General features: G+C 35.5%; 1 protein-coding gene and 1 long non-coding RNA gene across 5 annotated transcripts in view; one reads left to right on the top strand and one right to left on the bottom strand.

The window, feature by feature from the left end:
* Positions 1 to 1,085, top strand: part of LOC107550436 (uncharacterized) — a 1,661-nt gene extending 576 nt beyond the window's left edge. The window contains exon 3 of the long non-coding RNA XR_001604667.1: positions 1,025 to 1,085. This is a non-coding gene — a long non-coding RNA (uncharacterized lncRNA). The remainder of the gene's footprint in view (positions 1 to 1,024) is intronic.
* An 11,389-nt stretch (positions 1,086 to 12,474) lies between these two features.
* The window catches only part of LOC107548967 (nuclear factor 1 C-type-like), a 113,276-nt gene continuing 101,816 nt past the window's right edge, over positions 12,475 to 23,934 (bottom strand). For 3 of the 4 annotated variants that reach the window (XM_016229864.1, XM_016229850.1, XM_016229855.1), the window contains 3 exons: positions 23,412 to 23,571; positions 21,477 to 21,562; positions 21,180 to 21,302 (listed from right to left, as the gene is read on the bottom strand). In XM_016229864.1, the coding sequence (XP_016085350.1) occupies positions 21,246 to 21,302; positions 21,477 to 21,562; positions 23,412 to 23,571 (303 nt within the window). In that variant the 3' untranslated portion in view covers positions 21,180 to 21,245. Of the gene's footprint in view, positions 15,630 to 21,179; positions 21,303 to 21,476; positions 21,563 to 23,411; positions 23,572 to 23,934 lie in introns of those variants that run through there. The other variant, XM_016229871.1, reaches the window with a different exon arrangement.

Genomic DNA, 23,934 nt, shown 5'->3' with positions numbered 1-23,934 from the left:
ATTTTACTACACTTCAGTATGTGATTCTTATTAAGTAGGGGTAATTTTTTAGGATTCTATACTTAACCTAAGTCTCTGAGAACCTGACACCTGGTACTTCTGGAGACTCCAGGTAGGTTGCAGTTCTGGAAAATGGTGGCGCTGGAGACTAAATGGTTCCTGGTGATTTCATACCTAATTCTTCACCTTAATTCCTAATTCTTTTGCAGTTAACATGCATCTTTTCTTCTCTACATGTTTCTGACTGACCCTGCTGACCCACTGAGCATTTTGCTGTCCAATGGTTATGCATTCACTTTGCAATTTCTAGTATTGTATTAGTTTTGAATATTTCTCATGGGCATTTAATAATTTTTTAACTTTCAGTCTGAGTTAAATCTCTTTTTTGGCTCATTTTATCTGTAAAAAAAAATCTGCTTAATTATGCACGCCTGAATATAAGACATTTTTCACTTCAGCCTTCATGAATAATTATATATCAATTATAAATTATTAAATACAAGATTAATAGTAGTTATTAAGATCTCGTGATTAAGATTGTCGTTTGGAATTGGTCAAATGTGCTTGGAAAAAAATATGATCAGAATATCAACTTGCATAATAATTATGCATGTACTGCATTTTCCCTCTTCTGCTGTCGAGGTAAAGCAAGAAATGTTGTGATTGGTTGTCAAGGCAGCCAATCAGAATTTAGCAGCCTCGGTCTCTGATTGGCTGGAATTATGGCACATTGTAACGCTGGGTAGTGTTGAGCACGCGAGCTGTTGGCATTTAGCGAGCACTGAGGGCGGGCATCAGGTGAGCAAGCTAGTGAAACGTTGCACGCGCAAAAGAGGTCTGCACACATCCAAAACGTATTTTAAATGCAAAATTGTTTTCTGTGCGCTCAAAATACTTTCTTCTTTGCGAGACAAACATTTTCTCCACAAAACTCAGTTTGCACGTGTGCAAAACTCACTTTTGCGCACTCAAAATATGATCTTTTGCATGCAGAATTGTGGCAGAATTGTAATCCCATATTCAGGCAGCTCCTGAGGTGAAGCTGTTTTCTTTGGAGTGGAGAACTGTAGTTTCAGACCGAGCTGTTAGCGGTGCACTCTATGACTAAAGATCATAAAAAATAGTCACACCGGGCACCACATCAAGGCTCTTTTGGTCTCTGCCTCTCGCTGACTTGTCGAATCACTTTAAATAAGATTGAATTTACATGTGTGTTTACGTCTGTGTTGGAATAAATGTTGAACCATGAGGCCAATTAATTTCTGTGACCACTTTTGAAGCTTTACGTTTGTTAGCATAGACTGTAAAAAAGTCTGTAGTTTCTGTTACCTGTAGGTGACGATAAGCGACAATCTTTATGAGTGAATCAGAGATTCATTTATTCAACCGATTCACTGATTCATTCTCTTTTGATGAAGAAAAAGTACAAGTTTCTGAGTGTGTAGTAGAAGAGTAATCTGTAAACTGGCCTGTCAATCTTGTCACAGTTAACATCCTCCACATTTACTTTAATTGAACTTCCTACCGCATCAGAGAGAAAAGAAGTAGCAGGTTGATCTGCCAGCAATGGGTCTTTATGTGGAGAACTCTGCTCATATTTTCTGCATAATGATGCATTTAAAAGTTAACGACCAAACGGATGTTTATAAACGTTCACATTTTTGTTGCAGATAAAATTTAACACAGATAGCATTAAATAAATATTTTTTTATCAAGTTAAATGTTGATTATTAGTAACATAAACCCCATTATCTAAACCTCCGTCGGTCACGCACATCTGCCATGTTTGTAGTTCTTAACCTAATTCTTCACTAAAGTGCAACGAATTGTGGGCAATATTAACCATTAGAGTGTGTATGGATCCACACTTCAAAAATCTACCTGAAATAGTAGACCATCCGGGGACTTTTTGGCATACTCTTTTCAACATACTATGCTTTGGGACACACTTATTCTAATCTTACATACTATTAGGATGGATAGTATGAATATTCAGACGCAGGGTAAGTCTGTGCAGAACCAAAACGGGGTGCTTCCCATTTATTGGGCATTTTCAAACTGGGATAAGGTGTTTTTTTAACTATCCAATCAGTTAAAGTATGAAAAAGTATGGAAGCCCTAAAATGCCATTCGTTATTATTTCTTTTATTTTTCTTTCTTGTTTTTCTCATGATCTCAACTGTTTTGTTGTGCCTAGACCACGATAAAACAATTAGTTATCTCAAGATCATGAGAAATCAAGAAATAAAAAAATAATGCTTCATGCTTTTTAGGATGAAGCATTTTGACAGAAGATAATTCTTGTAGCCCAGTCCAACCTCAAATCAGTTACTATTCCAGTATACAATTTCCGGTGGCGCCATTTTTAAATCACAGACCTGTCAAAACAAAATGACTAGCACGTACTTTTTAAGTCTAACTAAAACAGAACAGTTAAGATATTTACAAAAACTAAAAATAGACGATAACGTGGAATTACCGGACCCCTTAATTCAGACATTGAGGCGACAACTTTTCACTCAGAACGTTAAACGTTTACCTGAAGGAACCTGAGACCGAGTGCGTCTACACGAGAGAAGCGGTAAAGGCATATAGTCTGGATGCCTACAATTACTTCCTTATCGGAAAAGCACGTATTACTGATATTTAAGTAACCTTGTAACAATGCGTGGAATGAGGACTCAGAAAACCTTAAACAATGGGATCTCTATAGAGCCCCAAAATATATATATACTATATAGTATTAGGCTATATCCTGAAATATACCCATTTCAGGAGTACAGAAATTATGATTTAAAATCAGTAAAAGCTAGAAACGCATCTTATTTACAGGTAAAGCTTCATTATATGAAACTTCTTTCTGTGTTCTAGACATTCTCGCACTCTGAGTGGAAGTAATGTTAGAATGCTTGGAGCGTTTATAGATAAATAGCAAATTAACACAAATTAATCAAAAACAATAAACAACTGGTAGTTTACCACAATCCGCTTACATTCATATACATGCGATCTCTCAGTGTCTTTCTGGGAATCGCCCGCGAATCAGGTAAAGAAGCTGAAAAACACCTATCCCGGTTTGAAAACGCCCGAAATTGGGAAACACATTTTTTGGTTCTGCGGAGACCGCATTCTCACTGCATATGAAAGCGAATATTTTCCTACTAAATAGCAGGCGAAAAACAGTCAGTGAAAAGAGTATTAATCTTCTGGACACAAGAGGGTCGCCGTGATTTTGCCAAGAAAGACATGTTCCTGGATCAACATTTTTGGTGATCCTGGATCAACATTACTGTCCAAAAATATAGACCTAACCCAATCCCGTCCACTAAACCTAACCCTACCCATTATTTATTCCTAAAATCAGAGGGAACTGATAGGTGAATAACAAGGGTGTTGAAGCATCTAACCCTGATTGTAAGCCTAAAACTGACATTTCTTTAAAACTTATCCCTCAATTCCGATTGGTTGACTGGAATGTTGTTCCAGGATCAACAAGGATGTTGATCCAGGAACATGCTGTACTTGGTCAAATCACGTTCACCGCCTATAATATGTCTGGCTTATCTTCATACTACACACATTCATACTACTATATTCATACTTAACAGAAGGTTTTTTTTAACAGTCATAAAGTAAAGATCAAAAGAAGTACCTACTCAGAGAATATTCGATAACGGATGCATTCATTCACTCAGTTGAATTGTTTAAAAAAAGCTGATTCTTTAAGAACTTTTACTTTGCTTTCATAAATATTTTCTTTGGCGAGCAAAAATAGACCTTCTAAAATATAAGTATAACTCAGTATTGAGCTCTTGTTTATTCAACTGTAATATAAACGTCCATAGGCCTACTGTATAAGGTGTGTATATTCAGTAATGTAAGGTGTTTTTGCGTAATTTAAACTAGGATGTATTTTGGGATAATTACATATTTTCATCCCTTGAATCAATTTAAGAACAAAATTATACAGGTTTGTCATCACTTTGCTGTCCAAAAGCTAACGTTTCATGGAAATAGTGAAACTGAACAGGTACTTCTGGTTAGTGTCTGTTATGAAATTTGACTCCCATTCTTCAGTGGGCTCCTGGCGAGGTACACGTGAAGCTTTCAACAAGTGTTATTGCACTCGTTCACCCCCTTTGTATGTTTAAAGAAAACGGACCTTGTGCTGGCTTGTGCTATTTTGAACCATTAAAATGAAATAAAACTTGACTTCCTTTCCAGAGCTGAAATTATACTTTTCCAAAAGCGGCTCCAGCAATCTTGTATCTGGGGTAATGGACTGAGGGATGATTAGAGTCAGGTATGTTACACTCCTCAGCCAAGTTGAACCGAAAACAAACCTCAAAGTGTTCAACTCGCTCTTTCTTCCATTTCTCCTGTTCTATGCAGCTCGCGCTCACAGAATTAAAACAGTCATTTAAAATGTTTGGTGATCCAAAGTTTGTTCTGCATAGAAATGAGTCATTCTTTTCCTGCATAACCGATATCGAGCGCCGATTACAATGACAAAATCTATTATCTAAGATTTAGCATGAAAAATACAGCTAATGTAAGTAGAGTACAATGATGTGTGTTCACTGAGTTTGTTTCTTCAGTCATGTTTGACTCTAGGTCAACCTTACATTTAGTTAAATCCAGTAGATTTATTTTAAAAGGTTTGCTATTTGAAATGGAATGCATGTGCTAATTAACTAATTAGCGACAAATCTTTCACCAAAATATCAATACCCAAAATGTTTCTTGCCACAAGACTCTTTTAACGCATCATTATAATAAGAAACAAGATATCATGACATGTGCAGCAACATCTTTCCTCTCTCTGGCTCTCTGTAATAGTGATGGTGAAAGAGCATAGCTGAGCTAAAATTAGATCATCCTCAGGCACGAGGCCTGTCTTCGCCCGGGGCCACATTGAGGGATGTGAACAGCGAATAAACATCCAACACACACAAAGCAATGATATCACACTTCCAAAAGACACACACGACTGATAATCAAGATCATTCTACAGAAACATTCAAGACTGCCAAGGAACTTGAGCAGACTGTGCGTCTAACTGGTTTGAAAAGAAAAACACAGTCACCTCATTTCTGAGTTGTAGCATAGCTTTGTTTATTTTTTTTTTTACATTTCATTTTCTTTATTTTTTTGCATAGGGAAACATACTTCCAGTACTGTATTCATGAGCGTTTTTTTTTTTTTGCGAACAGCGATGGCTGAATACAATGTTATAATGAAATATTGTTAAAGCTGTAATTTCCCCCTCACACCAGTTCAAAAACACATGGCAAATTTAGTTTGTTGTGCATTAGAAAAACACATTTTTCCCCATCCGTTTCAAAACCGACATACCGACTTTTGCTGATAGATTACATTTTAGAGAGGTTCTTAAGAGAAACAGACAAATAACGAAAATCAGATGCTTTCCAAAAGAACATGGATGCATGTCATCATGCCAGTTGTGAATATGTTTGAACTAAATGTCCACATGCCCCTTCCTGGTGTGAAGTGTGTTTATCTGTGCAGCAAGCAAGCGTTTAATGAGTAACTACTATGGTAATATTTGTAAAGAATAATGTGATTAAAAAAAGAGGAAGGAAAAACCAACAAAAACCTTGAAATTTAACACTGCATTAGAATGCTCTCTGAAAAACATTTCAACCTTCGTCCTTTCAACTCAAAGCATCCAAACATAGAAAAAACAGCATGCTTAAAAACAAACAAAACAACAAAGATAGCAATATTCATAGAAATTAAACCTTAATTCAGAATAAAAACAAACCGAATAAAACAAAACAATTGTTCTAATGGGAGAGAGGGCACCCTGAAACATTGATGCGTGACTGTTTTGGGGGTCTCTAACGTTCGGGAGTAGGCGGTATGTCAGGGTGTTTTTGGCAATTCATTTGTGAAAGACGTATCAAAATATTGCATAAATGGCAAAGCCCACGAATGGCTTTTCTCCCCTTTGAACGAATACGCTTTCTTCACCCCTTTTGAGCCATTTTAACCTTAGGGCCAGATTTTAAAAAGCCCTTAGCACATACTAGCATTCTTAGCATCGCCAGACTGTACTGACCTCAGTGTCAATATGTTGCGGCACTCCAAAGTTGTGTTATTGAGAGGCTTTGGCAAATCTGGCCCCTTGGTTGGATAATAACAAGCAAAAAACATTTGAGTGTCAAAAAACGAAAGGTGTATCCAATCCAGACCAACACTGCAGAGATGATGCCAACGGGACAATGAAAACCCACGTAACAGCTCATGGTTTACAGAGAACACATGGGTGAAGAAAAGAAACCAAAGCAAAGCAGTAAAATGACAGGCACTGCATGTTAAAATTGTGTTTTAACCCATTTTTGTATTTATTACAGTGTTTATATCCATGTATATACCTTCGATTTGAACTGCTGGTTTGCTAAGAGTCAAAAAGGGAGTGTAAAAATAATAAGCCATTCGACAAAAATTACACTCTAAAAAATGCTGGGTTAAATACAACCAAGTGCTGGGTAAAATAGGGACAAACCCAGCAACTGGGCTGTTTTGACCCAGCGGTTGGGTTAAATGTTTAACTCAACCTTCTGGGTAGTAACCCAACCGCTGGGTCAAAACAATCCAATTGCTGGGTTTGTTCCTATTTTACCCAGCACTGGGTTGTATTTAACCCAGCATTTTTTAGAGTGTATTTTTCAATCATATTAATCTGCTATAGAACTGTACCCAAGAAACAGTGTGCCACCATCAACGCTACAGTAAAATGTCATCAAAGTTCAGATTAAAACCATCCGACACCCCCACAGCTCAATTAGTAACATGAGTATCTGAAACAGTGTTTGAGAAGTTTGAATTGCGTACTTTAAATGGGATAATGTCAATATAACCAATGACCTCACCTATGCACAAATGCACTCTCAGGAGCATATTGTTTCAGACCTGGGCAAAAACCAGAGGCAAAGAATTTTATAATGCTACATTCACATCATGCCAGAATTACCATTCAAAAGTTTGGGCTCGGTAAGATTTTTAAAAAATGTCTAATGTTAAAGAAGTCTCTTATGCACACCAAAATTGCATTTAGCTTATCAAAAATACAGTAAAAATGTATATTGTGAAATAATATTACAATTCAGAATAGCTTTTCTATTTTAAGACATTTTAAAATTGAATTTTTTTGTTATAAATTTTTCAGGATTCTTTAAAGTTTATAAAGCTCAAAAGAAACGTCTTTACTGTCACTTTTGATCAATTTAATGCATCCTTATGGAATTATAAAAAAAAATACTGACCCCAAACTTTTGAACGAGAGTATATATATATATATATCAAGGTACATTATATTTTATTACAGGTTTCTTTTCTTTGTTTATATATTTTGCAAGAGCATGAAGATGTGATTTGATGTAGTGATTAGGTATTTCGTGAACATCTCATATTGGAATCTCTACATGTTAATTCTGACCAGAAGTAAATGCAGTATTAAACTAACAGTCTTTTTTCACTATATTTGACTATTATAATGGTAGGTTTAGCGCAGCTTAGACGGCTTAGTCCTTAACATTAGAAAGACGTTTCTGCACAAAGTTCAGTATAAAGCCTGAATTAGTTGCATAGATGCTATTCAGATTTTTACACAAGTACAATTTCCAGATCTTTAGTGTATTACTGCTAGTTTGATTTCAAACCGAGTAGCTTGATTGATCTGTTATTATGGGTTTCAAACTGGTGCAGACTAACATAACTGCACATCATCAATTTCAGATTCACCAGTTGCTGCCAGTATCAAGCATGTCACATGTCAATTCATCAACTTTGGAAAACTACGAAATACATCCTGCCAAGTGTCACAACATCGAAAATGGAAGGAAGGAAAGAGTAGAAACTGCATTCCAGTGCCTCAGCCCTGAAGAGGTTATCCAGCCCTTACTGAGAGGAGACAAAACAACGATCTGTCCGCATGCTCACGGTTCTATCTACCTTGACTATGCAAAGTTCATGGTATTGCAGGGTTTACATTACACAAACCGCAAAAGGAAATGGTACAATATGAAACAGTCATGCATGTCTAATTCTCTCACGTATGCTTGAGCAGGGTCTCCTCACATCCTGTTTATGTCAGTGGGTGAACAGGGAAATTAGACTTGGGAAACTTACATTCTATTCAGCATAATTACATGTGTCGATGACTAATTAAAGTGCATGGACCTCGGAATTAAACAATCTTTTCAGTGATGCACATTCTGCCAATTCTGAATAAATACAGGCATGAGTAGGCTGATCTTACAAAACTAGGGGGAAGATCACACACAGTAAACCCACATCCAACAGCTTGAAGCTGAATCCAGGAAGGCACTCAGAAGAGTGAGGTCTAAAGTCCTGCTAGTTATGTTAGCCTGTACACACACACTCCATAAAACTATCAACGGGCTGAGGTAAACCATGCCACTGATTGTCCAGATTTGGTTTTAAAAAAAATGCACCAAAAAAAATCTTTAGTCTGTATTTTTATATGTTTCTCAAGTAAAAAGACCTAAACATCCCTAATTTATATATATACAGTGGGGGAAAAAAGTATTTAGTCAGCCACCAATTGTGCAAGTTCTCCCACTTAAAAAGATGAGAGAGGCCTGTAATTTTCATCATAGGTATACCTCAACTATGAGAGACAAAATGAGAAAAAAAAATCCAGAAAATCACATTGTAGGATTTTTAAAGAATTTATTTGCAAATTATGGTGGAAAATAAGTATTTGGTCAATAACAAAATTGCATCTCAATACTTTGTTAATACACAACCGTTCAAAAGGTCGGGGTCGGTAAAATCTTTTAAATGTTTTTGAAAGAAGTCTTATGTTCACCAAAGTTGATTATTTGATCAAAATACAGTAATATTGTGAAATATTATTACAATTTAAAAGAACTGTTTTCTATTTGAATATACTTCAAAATGTAATATATTCCTGTGATGGCTGTCAGTCTAACAGAAATCATTCTAATATGCTGATTTGCAGATCAAGAAACATTTTTATTATTATCAATGTTTGTGGAAACCATGATTCTTTTTCATTCTTTGATACAGAAAGTTCAAAAGAAAAGCAAACAATGTATAACATTATAAATGTACTTTTGATCGATGTAACGTGCCCTTGCTGAATCTTACTGACCCCAACCTTTGGAATGGTAATGTATATTATGTATGTAATGTGTATATATATACATACATTTGTTTTACAAAAAAAAACTTTGCCAATGGAGTGAGACAAATAAACGTAATATTCTCTTAATATCTTATGCAATCTTGATTCAAAGGTAAATGCATTTTGTTTCAAGGATGTTTAGATTTTTAATAGAAAAAGACAAAGTACTGATTAAGAAGATGATTGTTGGAGTGTGACTGTACGCATTTCTACTTCAACAATCCGGTTCAAACCTCGGTTTGCAGTGTACAGGAACCTGGCATGATTTCAACATCTTAAAAGGGTAAATTTATCACATAAATGACAACAGGTAAATAAATGGATGCCATTCAAGCAGCTTCATCTCTCTTTCATTCTCATCATTAGTCTCCATTCATCATGATCATCAAGGCTGAAAAATATCCACAGAGAAGCAAACCTTAAAAAGCATTATTATTAGACAAAGTTTTAATACCAGATTATCTAGTGCAATCTTCCAAGTAGAAGTACAGGAAAAATGTGTTTAAAGATCTTGAAGCTAGCATGACAAACAAGAAAAAAATAAGTGCAGAGATTTCAAATAAGTCTTGGAGATAACAGAAATTGGCAATGGAATCGGCATAAACCTCTAAAGCTCAGTGAAGCTGTTGGCTCGGTTTAAAATGACGACAAGTGATGCTGAATTTACTGGAGCCCATATTCTGTGATCAAAATAACACTTGATAACTGTGTGAAAGGTGTGTGCTAATGGTGCTGACATTTTCTTCTCAACAGCAGATCCTTTAGAAGGAGCTTTCAAAATTTTTTGTGGCTTGACCACAAGCTTATGTCTACTAAATCCAAACATTAAAAAAAAATTATCATACAAAAAAAGAAATTTTTATATACATTTGTCTTTTTCCTCATTCTACTGGATATATGGTAAGCATTTATACACAAGATAACTGCGTTCAAAATGTAACATTTCAACAACAAGCATTAAAAATTATAATATATTAAAAATATTAGTCAAGGGTTTCAAAATCAAACAGTAAGATAAAGTTTTTTTACATGCATTAGCTCAAATGCATTATTCATGTCATAGCAAGTTCAATCATCACCTGTGGCCACTTTAAAAAGCACACATCGGGGCAACATTCTGCTCTTGAAGCGTTTCAAATTCTCAGCTGCTCAGCTGTGTGTAGCTAATTTTATCATATACAAAAAGCAAACGAAGACGGCATGCTCACAGAGCTCAGCACAGAGCCGCTGCGCGGGCGAAACTACGATCAGACCCCTGTTCTACTGAGCCCACCGTCGCAACCTGGCCAGAGGGTTGACAGCTTTAGAAAGATGAAAATGGAGCAGTGCAAATCTTCACAGGACAGGCTGCAGGTCATGCGAGTCTGACTGGGGCAATTCGTCGGCGCTTCAGGTAATTTACAACTATAAAGTTAGCCATTTCTGCTTCAAAACCACTCTAAAATAATCCAACTGGGCCTCACTCTCCGAGGCAGACCCCTGTCCTGCCGCCTGTCCTGTTAAACACAAGGAAAATTGCTTGCTGAATGATGCTAGCACTTCTGCAAAGGGTTTGGATCATGGTACAGATGGAATGCCATTCTGCAATAGCACTCCGATTCGGCCAGGGTGGACAACGGCGGGCTCACAAATCATCCACGACCAAGATCTTACCACGGGCATGATGTAAACAAAATCTCTTGTTTGTTCTCATTCGACTTAAACTTTTAAATAGCTACCAGCACTGCAATATCCATTGCAGAAACAATACTGTACACTGCATCACAAACTACAACATGGCCTCTCCTGACCCAGCTCCAGAAATACACAATATCTTCTCCTCTGCAATATACTCCCCTGACAATACGAATTATAAATTATCTCCTACCATCTAATTTTATAAAAAAAAGAAAGAAGAAGAAGACAAAGCATCCTGGTTTATTAATTCATTTTCATAAGACACAACGTCAGCAGTTCAATGGTTTCTTGCTGTTCTTGTGTAAGTACATTGAATTGGACTAATACTTTTCAACTACTCTCTATGAAAGCATTCTACAATTAATGTATAGACATATGCAAGGGACTCGAATAGTAAAACAGCTTATTAAAATGATTAACTAATTAAAGTAATCATTTATGGTCACACATCACTACATTGCAGCCAGTGTTGATCCCTCACGAAGGGGTTAAAGGGACAGTTCACATTTTCTTAATAATTATTCACCCTCATGTTGTTCAAAACTTGTATGACTTCCTTTCTTTTTTTCTGTGGATCTGATATTTTTTGAAATTATTCAATTGTTTTTGTCAATAGAGTGAAAGTCAATGGGGTTCAAAACAACACTGGACTCTACTGACTTTCATTGTACGGACAACAAAACATATAAACATTTTTCAAAATATCTTCTTTTGTGCTCCACAGAAAAAGTAAAGAATGTCATAAAAGTTTGGAAAAACATAAGGGAGAATAAATAATGGTGTGGAAACAATTTACACTAACACTTTTAATTAAATTAGCAATTTTTTTTAAAGCAGAAATACTGAAATAGTATTTTCTTTTAAAACATACTCCAATAAGCTTTGCTTTATTTACAACTAATATATATATATATATATATATATATATATTTTTTTTTTTTTTTTTGCATTGTACTTTAAATTTTTTGTGTGAACTCTAAAAAAAATGGCTGGGATGTGACTATCATTTTAATGCATCTACTGAGTTTTTATTAAGCTAAAATAAGGATAAATGCAGACTATTTAACTTGGTTAGACATTTGTCAGCATGTCTGAATTTAAAATATAGCCTATTTATATAATGAATATACGTAAAACATTGTTTTGAATAAATCTCAATTAAAACAAATTAAATATACACAATACACTTTGTGGGGTTTTGGAAAATGAAAGTTGATTCTTCTGTTTAATAGTCCTGAGAACACTGTAAATAATACTAATAATCCATCTACTTAAGTTCGTTGCTGCCATCAATTTTTAAGTATAATCAAATTGGCCATACAAGTCATTTTATAAAAATTGAGTTGAATCTCATATTGGTTAAAATTAGTTGGAAATTGGTTTGATGAGTTAATGGAAACACATATGTGGCAATATTGATCGTTTTATTATATAATTTTTTTTTTTTTTTTTTACAGTGTACATTTAAATTTTTGTGTGAACTATCTAACAAATGCCTGGGTTTTCTGAAATAATGAAATGTAAATTTGACCCTTTGATATAAAGCAAAAATCTCTCTGTGGGGATGTAAAGTCTGGCTGATTGCAAAATAATTTGCTAAGTGCTCAGTTGTTGAATTTAAACCTGACCAAAACTAGTTCATGGGTTTATAGAGGATGGCCATCTAATATTCAAGATGTCCATCTCTGGCCGCTCCTCTTCACATCCATAATGGGTACGAATTGATTTAAACACATGATAACATACAATCTAAACAATTTAAGAGAAACTTAACATCAAAACGGAATATGAAGAGAGCTGGTACTGCATCTTTCACAGATTGTTACTTTCTCATTACATGAACGGAAGAGGGAAATAAAACGGTAAGAAAATAATGCAGCGAAGATTTCATGCCAACTACAGTGCTTTTAGAAGAGGAAGAGGGTAAAAAAAAAGCCTCTCGCCCATCCAAAACTACAGCTATCAGGTAACCTGTTAGTCTTCTTCTCATAATGACAGGCAATCAAACATGCAGCATTATTTTCCTTTGTGACACTGGTTACATCAAATAAAGAAAAAATTAATCGACTCTTTTAAAATTACGCATTATCATTCTTAACTAAAGGCAAGGCACATAATATGTTTTATAAAATATCGTGCAAAGTAGAAGAGGGATCGTTGGATAAAAGTCAAACCAATGTAGTACAAAAGTAAAATCCATCTGTGTCATTGGCTCTTTGCTCAAAGGGGGTTATATTAAGGAGGAGTTGGGGAGCATTTTGCTTCAGAGCTAATACTAACATTATCTGCCATGCGCCCATGTCAGCGATATGGTGGTCATTTGAGCTCAATTCTTATGATTTTTTCTTTTGAAAGCACCATGCACAGTTATATATAATTCATATATAGAGATTTCCATATAATTTTCATATCAGCACCATTAAAACAAGTCATGTCGTATGTATTCTGGGCCTTACTATGGTTAACTCAATAGAATGTCTATGCAAAGCCATTATAAAAGGTTAGCTAAAGCAACCAGAGTTTGTGGATATTATATAATATCGGTGTGTGTGTGTTTGTGAGGGTACCTAGTAAAGCACTGATATGCGCTGATTTTGTCATGTTCTGGCAGATTATAAGGGTGCGTGTGTGTTTTGTTCAGCCGTCTGCGTTTCCTGTGGCTAAGCCCATGCAGCTGATGAGGGGCTTGGGGGCTTGTTAGGCCTTTTAAAATATCTCACTGGGCATAAAAACAACCCCTCGAACAACAACAACCCACAGCAGATGAAGCAAAACATCCAAGGTAAAAAAAATAAAAAATAATAATTCAAATGAAAATCTCACAATGTCTCAGGCACTTTTCATGGCTTTGTGATTTGGGTTCGGTAGCGTTGTAGATTAAGCCCTGATGTTATTTCATTAGTACAAATCAACACATCTCAGAGTGCAGAATAACCCATTTCTGAGGCAACCAACCAGAGACATGCTGGTCGTAGGCGTCCACCTCCCAATGTACTCTGGGATGGGCAGCATAGCCACTCACTTCCATTTGTATTTTCGTCGTAGGGCATTACAGCCCGTCTCACATCAGACATCCAAATCATTGACGTTCCTACGGATTTAAGTGTATAATCTGCTTCAAAATAAAAACAGTCATAGTTTCTTGCATTAGAAATGTGGGGGAAAAAAAGCATGTTTTTTTTCTTCTTAAACTATGGGAGTTGTATAAAAGTAATCACATAAACATGGACACATTTACATAGAAAATGTTGGATTGTTCTGATCAGCTTCTTAGCTACTAGGAAACCAACCCTCATCTATCGCGAGATCAGAACATGACAAAAATAATCGACTCGCAGCATTCCATATGATTAGGCCGAACAGGAATTTGAAAAAGAGAGAAATTTTTTTTTTTAAGTAGTGCAATGCCTGTAATTTCCAATGAATTTAAACAAATTCCACATAGAGAACAAAAAATTCTATCCTCTACACCCAATACTGTCTAAGTAATGACAGAACTATATTTCAACTCCCTTTGTCACTATGCGGAAAAATCCACGTATCTACATGAATCAAAACCCCCTAATCTGTGAACTCACAGAGATGAATAAGGGTCTACCAATGTTTATGACACGCACAAACACACAGATGCACATGCACACACACTTACAGCAGGGTCCAGGGAATGAGGGGCTTTCATATTGCGAAGAGAGAAAGGTGCTAATTCCCCCCTGCTATTCCCTGGCTCATCCTATGAAGGCTGCTTCACAGCTCACACACACCTCATGTAGCCTTTAACAGTACATGCCATTGCCTCAAGATAGGTGTGTTTACATGTAAGTGTGTGCGCATGTGTGTATAGACGCTGACTGTTATGTATAATGTCACTGAGGTACCACTAATATTCCTCTGATGTACAAAAAATGACAGGCTTCCACCAAAAAGTGGACTCCGTTAAAAACGGTGGAGAATGCAATTTAGAAAACATCACCCTCCGAATGAAACCAAGGACGCAGATACATGATTGTCAATAAAACTGGATGAAAAGTAGCCTTTTCGTTTCTTTTCTTTTTCCAAAATGTCATGTGAATGGAAGCATCGACCTTTTCCTTTCCTTTTCCATATCGTGTTGCCTTGCGCACTTAAAAAAAAAGAATAAAAACAGACCGCGCTCACCTCCAAACCTGTGGTGAAATGCTAGCAGAAAAACCCTTTCATTGGGGTTTCTCTTCCCTGTTTGTTAAGAAAATAAAGGATACTTATTTTGCATATAGGAGGAAGCAGCACCTGTAGCAGAAGGAGAGGATTGAGGAGAAGATTGAGGAGAGGCATTCCAGGAGGCAGAGTGGGCCTTTTTGACACGTCCGTCAATATATGTCATAGTTTGGGCTGCCCTCCCAGAAAAACAAAAAAATCCTCCTCTTTTGTCTCCTTTTCTTCTGTTCCATCTATGGCCATTCTCTCACGCTCTTATCCATTTCCATTGTCTTTTCAAAAAAAAAAAAAAAAGTGTATTGAAGCATCTTATACTGTACGTTGTTATGCATATATAAATATGTGTGCACATATATCTATACACACATATTGTGTATATATATATATATGCGTGTGTGTGTATATATAAAAATACTGCATATATATCTGATTTTCCCTCTTGCATCTCGTTCACAACTTTTTTTCTTGTAAATTCCACCAAAAATTTATTTTTCAAATCCATGTCTGTGCCTCCTCGGGTTCGTCTGCGTGTGTGTGATGATCAGTTCCCCAGATACCAGGACTGCAAGAGAGAGAAAGAGAGAGAATCAAAATCACCAAGACATCTGTACAAACACAAGTAACAATAGGAGGAGCGCTATGGGATATCCAGCTAAATCAGATAAAAACTCATCGGAACCTGACTGCAGTCTAGTCGAGATGGGTCAGCTTCATCTAAATTGAATGCACAGGGCGATTTATATGGGTTTTCTTAAACAATGGGCACCTTTGGCTTTGTACAGTTTTAGAAAAATAAACTTTCTTAAAACACACTTTTCACACTAGCTTTTGTCTACTAACAATGTTCAACACAGGACAAACAAACATTCATTCATCGTTCTGTCATTTTGCCATTTTTCTCAGACCACATAAACATTTCCACCACAATGTCATTTTCATCACATCTCAAATTGTGTACTGTTATAGCATTTTGTGGTTGAAATTACATTTCTGAAATAAAAAGGTCAACTACTTTTGACTTGTTATGACTTATTTCATAGCCAACAGTCATTTCACTTTTCATGCATCCTAATGCATAATTTGACAACTTTATAATTTGATTAGAAATTATACACAATAAAAAATATTCTGTTCACAAGTGATATTTACACAACCATCGAAGTCTTTTTTTAAAGAAATTAATACTTTTGTTCATCAAGGATGCATTAAATTGATCAAAATGAAGGTAAAGACTTTTACATCGTTAAACATTTTTCAAGAATTTCAAATAAATGCTATTCCTTTGAACTTCATGACGGTTTTGCACAAAAATGTAAAGAAGTGCAACTGTTTTCAACATTGATAATAAGAAATGTTTCTATCAACATATTAGAATGATTTCTGAAGGATCATGTGACACTGAAGACTGGAGTAATGGCTGCTGAAAATTCAGCTTTGCGATCACAAGAGGGAATGGCATTTTAAAATATATAAAAAATTAACAGAGTTTTTTCAAATTGTAATAATGTGTCACTAAATGACTATTTTTACTGTATTTATGATCAAATAAATGCAGCCTTGGTGGACATTTTTGGTAAAAAAATAAAAAAAAATAAATAAAAATCACACCCTGGCCAATTTAAGTGTCAGTAGCTAAAGAAACATCCATATACCCTGCTAGAGTGTGAGCTGTGTGTGTGTTTAGGTTTTGAATGTGGTGGTGACAGTAAGTGGTATGTGTCCTGTCCATGTGGATCTAAATAATGTAAAAACTCTCCAAAGCAGAATCTAATGAGCTGGACGTTACAACTACAATCAGTGGGTTTCTGATAATGGGAGGCAAACACTTAGTCGGGGGCCAGAATTGAGAAACCTATTAAAACTAATACAGAGTAAAATGCTATGTGTGCCAGACAGTGAGAGAGAGCTCAGCAGGATCCCACCCAAACCTTTTAAAAGCATAACAGGATTTTGGCTTTCATTCACAGACCACTGAAGTCTTTTTTTAAATTTGACAAGGTTTAAAAACAGAAAAAAGGATTTCATGCCATAAGCCCCTGGCTCAATATTTTCCACTAAGGTTTTAAGTAATTTCACAGCAGTCCAACAGACGTCTTTAACTACCCCCAAATATATTGATTTAATAATACTAAAAAAAGGAAAATTTGTTCCCATTCCCTGCTGAAGAGTTTGTATACATCTGACTGATGGCTTGATTCTTCTACAACACCAAACCACAGACTAATGACTCCCCAAATCAGATATTAGCACACAGCCTTGAGAATCTATGTTAAAATCTGACACATTTAGGTATAAAAACAGTGCACACGGCAGCCGTGGCACCAAAGAGTTTTGGCAGCTCTTGGTCACTGATCAGCAAGAAGTTGGGTTTCACAATCTATGGACCACATGCAGGACCAGGTATCTAAAATTACATGCCACAACACAAGATATTAAGCTAACAGTATATAAACATCTTTACTTATTGAAATCAGTCTATTTTGACTTCGGTTTGCTAGCTAGCTGAGAATGGTGTGATTCTGATATGGAAACTTGAGCTAAGGTTAACCTTACACAACACATGACACTTCAGCATACTTTAGAAACTACTGCCAGAAAGAGAAATATGTTTATAATGACAGCCGACACTGCTGGGAAATGCAAAAATGCTGCTTTCTGAATGATTACTACAGTGTATTGTGATGCAGTTTTCCCAAATCATATTTCGTGTTGATTACTGGATCAAATCCAAGCCCAAGAGAGTGAGCCTTGTGAATTTGACAGCACAATTATAGCCACTCCTTTGTCAAAATGCATTTCACCCGAAACCGAAAGGCTAAATGTTACCCTTGAATACTTGAGATGAAAAACTGAATTTATACATATATTCTAGAGAAACACACGCACGCACGCATGCACACACACACACACACACACACACACACACACACACACACTCACAAACAAATCTATACTCCAGAGCTCTGGATATCATCTTGGCCATTTTACTATATTGAAAATGTCTCTTGATAAGATAAATCCTCTTTCTCTAGAGAGTCAAGTTGAGATTTAATATATTTCCAGCGTAAGTTATGGAAATTTTTTTGGTAGGAAAATGTGCTGCAACATATGCCTCTCTTCTTGGTTGTGATAGATATCATCTTTAATCTCACCTCAAATTGATGGCCTAATTAGAATTTACACTTAAATATGATCGTCATCTCCTGTTGTTTCTTTGATTTATGTGGTGTAGGCCAACAGACACTGGCCAGAAAGTGGGGATGAATTATCATCAAATTCATCTATACAAATGTTGATACAACCAAACCGATGCAAAACCACTAGTGAAGCTGACTAAAGACATTCAGTTAAGTAGATATTCAACATTACCCAAGTGTGCCATGAAATTACATACTATTTGCTTTCTTTATGGAAGTTTTCAGTGGTCAATTATCTTGGTGAGCTGAGTCAGATTAAGGCTGATTGGTGGAACAATAAACAAATGGGTTAAATGGATGAAAATTCACAAGCTAAGACGTAAAAGCTTGACTAGATAAACTATAAGCACACCATATTGCCACAACTTCTGTTATATTTATAAAAATGACAAATATTCTGTTTTTATTATTAAAAAGTCTATAAAAGATGTATAAATATTAGCCAAACTCCAGATGTGAAAATTATACAGTGTGAACATTTGTGAAAAATGTAATATTTAATTAACACATTTATAATTTATTTGATATTGATAATGGCAAACAAATGTAATTTTTAATCAAGGATAAAATCTGGAGAGTAACCATTCCATCTTTGTCTCATCACACGGGTTTCAGTCCACCATTCCAGACTGTTCTCTTTTTACCAGACTGTACTCTTTTGCCTGATATTTTCATTTTTCTTGCATCCAAAGCTCAAACTTTCTCTCTCACTCATTCTGTTCTGAGGACACAGCGACCAGTAGAGCCCAGGCTAATAGTGGTTAGGCGTTCACTCACTCCAAACAAAATATTTAGTTCCCTATAAAAGCTGCAGGCTTTGTCTTGGTGACAGGTGGTTTATGTTATGAAAATATAAAGCTGAGACAAGGGCGGGATCACAGTCCAAGAAGGGGGACATATTAGACCACAAGAGCCTAACAAATGACAGTCTCTCCCTTTAATTAAAATGCTTCAGGAGAGCTTGGTGGTGAGGCTGAAATACAAGCTCCTCTAAAAACAAAGCTCGTTAGCAACGTACCCTTTTCATCAGAGAAAAGAAAACAGAAGTCCATTAAACTGAGTTTAATACAAAGACATGGAATGAGAGTGAAAAAGAAAGGAAAGTAAAAAAAACAGGTATATCAAAAATAAATGCAGCAATACTGCTTAATAATAATAATTATAATAATTATTTACTTTATTTTTAAGAGTAAAATCAGGTATGACAGGACTTTCACCGGTGTTATTTTAGAATTATTTAGATATTATTATATTTGTTAATAATATTTTCAGTTACTTTACATTTAATTTACTTTTAAAACTTTAAAAAGTTTAGTTTTAGTGTTTATTCATTTAATTTTAGTGCTTCAACTTAAACTTCTTTCATTCAGTTGCCAAGGCATCATTTAACATTTTTGATTAGTTTAAGTTTTTCATCTTTTATTTACATTTGATTTAAGATTAAAATGATTTTTTTCAGATTATTTTTAGTTTATTTTTCTTTGTAATTTTTCATTAAAAATGTAATTTTTCTGATTATTTTTAGAAATAAAACTAATAATTTTTAATTAAGTTGTATTCAAGTAAAAAAATATTGTTTAATAATAATCAAGTTTTTTTAATAGTCAGTAATTTAAAAATAGCAAGAACTGCAAGTGTGTTTTGTCAAACTAGGTCTGGACAGTCAATGATTCCCAGGCCAGTCCAGTATTAAGTCTCTGTCATCAAAACAGATTGGTCAATTTGATTGGTTGCAGTGGTCTCTTCCTTTTCCACTTCCTCAAGCACAGGTTCATCCGACAATTACATCATGTCTGGTTTCCCCTAGCAACCTCCTCTCCCCTCCTTCGTTCATTTGACTACTTCTTTCCTCCTCCCTCTCAGCTCATGATACTCTCAAAGGGACACAGACACACATTTACATGAGAGCCAGAAAAGTTTTGACTTTTCCCTAGTGCACAACTCACATGCAAAACAACAGTAACAGAAGAACCTTAACTGCTGTGTTCCTGCTATGTCTGTTTGTCATTTGTTGAGCTGAAGGTTTTCAAGAAATTATCTCGAATACATAATAACACACACTAGTCCTCAAGTACTTGTTGATCACTCTTCTGTCTCTCTCTCTCATCACACAGCTCAGTCAAGTGCATTTTACACTTTTTTATGGCGCTGAAAGCACTGCAATGCAGCAGTGCACTCGGACAATCACTTCCACAGTTCAGATTTTACCTGAGCACTGCCGCATTCCCCAGTCAAATCTCACGTAACCGCAGCTATTACTTAAGGAAGACCTTTCAAGTGTTTATTTCTGGGCCTATAGGATTCATGAAGCATCACAAAAAATGTCAGATGCTATTTTGTGCCTTCTAATCAGGTCAGGATTTTGCTGAGCATGCAAAAGTTTCTCATGTGATTCATAAAAATTAAGGCTGAATACACAGGATTATATGGTGGATTGCAAAAAAAGCCTTAGTTTAATCATATTTTTTGTCTTGTTTTCCAATAAAAATAATAAAATAACGATATAATATATATCATATAATAATGAATGATAATAATAATAATCAAGTAAATAATCATTTACATAAGAATTACAATTGTGTAAGACTTGTTTTCAGAGAATATATTTTGTTTTAAGCACATACTGCAGCTTTTTTTTAAAAACAACCTGAAATAAAATAAAAAATATTTTATATAAATAAAAATAATCTCTGAAAACAAGTCTTAATATTACATTATTTTATTTTATCTTTAAAAAAAAAAAAAAAAAAAAAAAAATGTTATTGTATATATGAATGACCCATATATTAGTTAAGGTGTTGTATCTACATTGGCTCTATATTTAATGTGAAAGACTATATTTCTTTTGGCAGCTGAACGTCCAGCGGTAGATCCTGTATCTGCTCATCTATAATTGAACACAGAAGGCTTGGGTCTCTCAGAGGGTCCAGACTAGCGCTGCTGTAGTGTTTCCTCAGGGCACTGGGGTTCAAGGGAAATTTTCAAGTACTGCTTGAAATTAAGATCGAATTTTTAACATTTTCATGGTGGTTAGGTTTCTGAAAGTTATCAAGAAAAGTCAAAGTTTTAGGTAGTTAAAATGCAGTTATTCAGTTTAGTCTATAATAAGCATTACAATTTCATTTGAGGTGTGTGTGTGTCTGTGTTTTTGAGAGTGGACAATCCGAGTTTGTGTGTATATAAAATGTATATGGAGGTTTGTGTTATGATACCTGTGCCTGATACAGACTGCTAGCGTCTCGAGAACCAATTCCTACGAAGGAGCGGTTGGCAGGTGGCGTCCCGGGAGCAGAGTATGCTGAAAGAAAGAGAGAAATTGGAATAAAATGGGACCATAAAGTTGTGAGAGCATCAAAAAGATGAGAAATTCTCAACATTATGCAAATCTCTGTAATGTCAGTTTCAAAATCTGGTTCCTGGTGGATTTAGTGATTAAAACACACAGTTTAATATTACTATATTCTGTAAAGATCTAAAATGCAGTTTGAGCGTGTATGGCACGCATCTGTTTCACACAGACATTGAACTGATGCTGAAACTGGGTCACAGTTTCTGTGTTTGTAACCGTCAGACTGTGTAAATAAATATTCTGTGTGGCGGAGGCTAATTATGTAAATGTAAATGTAAATGTAAGTATGTCTGCTTATGTAAATTCAGTCTGTTGTTAGTGAATGTGCACCTTCATCTCTTAAAAACTGTATGTGCTTTCTTATGTTTCTTTGGAAATGCTCCTCGTCTTGTTGGTAAATAAGGAACACACAAAATCTACGCATCCATCTTTATCAAACGGACCTTTGGATAAGCTGACATGATTACGGGACGTGATTCTAGCTGAATAATCATGCTGAGCATTGAGTCCGACTGTGTGAGATGGCGTATTGAGGCAATTGATCATCAGGGATTCTGCAGCACAGCGAATGGTGAACATATTGAGCTGTTCTCTGCATTAATAATTAAATTAGCATTATTAATGGACAGGGCAGCAAGCACTGGCCCATTAAAGCTGATTGAATTGTCATCCAAATGTATCTGTGTTTATACGGTTTACTGATAGAAAGACATTTGCTTTGTTTCTCTCACATTGAAATCACCATTTTTTTTATAACAGACAGTTCACTTTGAAGCTGTTTTAAAATATATATGAATGTGCCGAGTTCAACGCTGCATGGCAACTGTAAAAAGCCAATAGTTACAGTATGCCAATTAACTTAAAAAACATATGAAACATTGTTTATTACCAAAGCTGCATTTACTTAAAAAAATTATAATAAAATAATAGTATAAAGTAAAAACATTTAAAACAACTGTCTTCTAATTTAATATACTTTAAAATGTAATTTATTCCAGTGATGGCAAAGCTGAATTTTCAGTTGAAATGAAAGAAAACACTAAAAATGCTCAAGAAAAAAAGTATTTTTAGTTCATACATTTCATATATATGTATATATATTTCATATATATATATATATACAGAGGCAGACAGTAGTGAAGTATTTTTACTCTGCTGTAAAAGTACTTTTCAGGTGTCTGTACTGTATCAGTGTTTTTCTTTAGAAAACTTTACTTCACAACATTCCAAAGCATAATATTGTACTTTTTACTGCACTACGTTTCATATTAAATCTAATTTAATACTTAATTACATTACAAGGTAATTCAAAGATTTACTTGAGTACAAGAAAGTACAACATTTTTTATGTTCCCAAGTTTTAAAGGTAAAACAAACAACAACTTTTATTTATGAAATGAAGTGCAGTAAAAAGTACAACATTATGCTTTGGAATGTAGTGAAGTAAAGTTTTCCAAAGAAAAACACTCTGATAAACTATAGATACTTTTTAAATTTACTTGAGTAAATATATATATGCTCAAATGTGTCAACCATTCAAGTAGCCAAGACAACTGTTTGTTGTGTCTTTGTGACTGTGTAAATGATTCATGACATGAGCCAGACCACTAACTCTGAGCCAGCGATCTTCATTAGTCGATTAGTTTAGCTATTTTAATCACTCTAAAAAGGTATACTTTACTAAATCCTGCGGTTTAACTCTACCCATTTATGTGTGTGTGCTGCTGTTTGGTTTATAGCTAAAGCTATGGTCAGAGGTGGGACAGAGACAGGGACAGGTTGCAGGAGTCCCACTTACTGGGGGAGGTGGGTGAGCTGGCAGCTGCATCTGCAGAGGTGGTGCTGGATTTGGACTCTGGGGGCAGCGTCAGACGAGGCAGGCCAGGGGGTAGCGGGGGGGCCAGCATCTGAGAGGAGATGTAGTGACTGGATACCTTCACCTGACCACTGCCATTCAGCTGCAGAGGAAGAGAGGGCAATAGTCAGCCACTGTGGGGAGGGATACTTCACTGCCTCTACACAGCTAACATCATAATACATGCATCTACTGTCTCTGTGTTTGTCTTACTTTCTCTTCATCTTTGTTTTTTTCCTTCAGTGCTAAAACTCTTGAAGATCTCTGGATATTTAGGACTATCAGCTAAATATCATGGTTGACCTCATCGAAGATTTCAGTTCTTTAATATGTTAATCCTTTTTGGTGAACTAATGCAGTGTTCCATTCAGTTTAAAAAATTGGAATTTCCAACTTAATTGGAAAAGTGCAATAGAACGCCACAAAGATGTCAAACTCTTCAAAACTGACACTGATAAAAATGCAT

This window comes from Sinocyclocheilus grahami, unplaced genomic scaffold, assembly GCF_001515645.1.
Source record: "Sinocyclocheilus grahami isolate Dianchi unplaced genomic scaffold, SAMN03320097.WGS_v1.1 scaffold16.1, whole genome shotgun sequence".
NCBI classification, from domain to species: domain Eukaryota; kingdom Metazoa; phylum Chordata; class Actinopteri; order Cypriniformes; family Cyprinidae; genus Sinocyclocheilus; species Sinocyclocheilus grahami.
The sequence above is the reverse complement of the archived record's forward strand: the minus strand, read 5'-3'. Positions and strand labels throughout refer to the sequence as shown.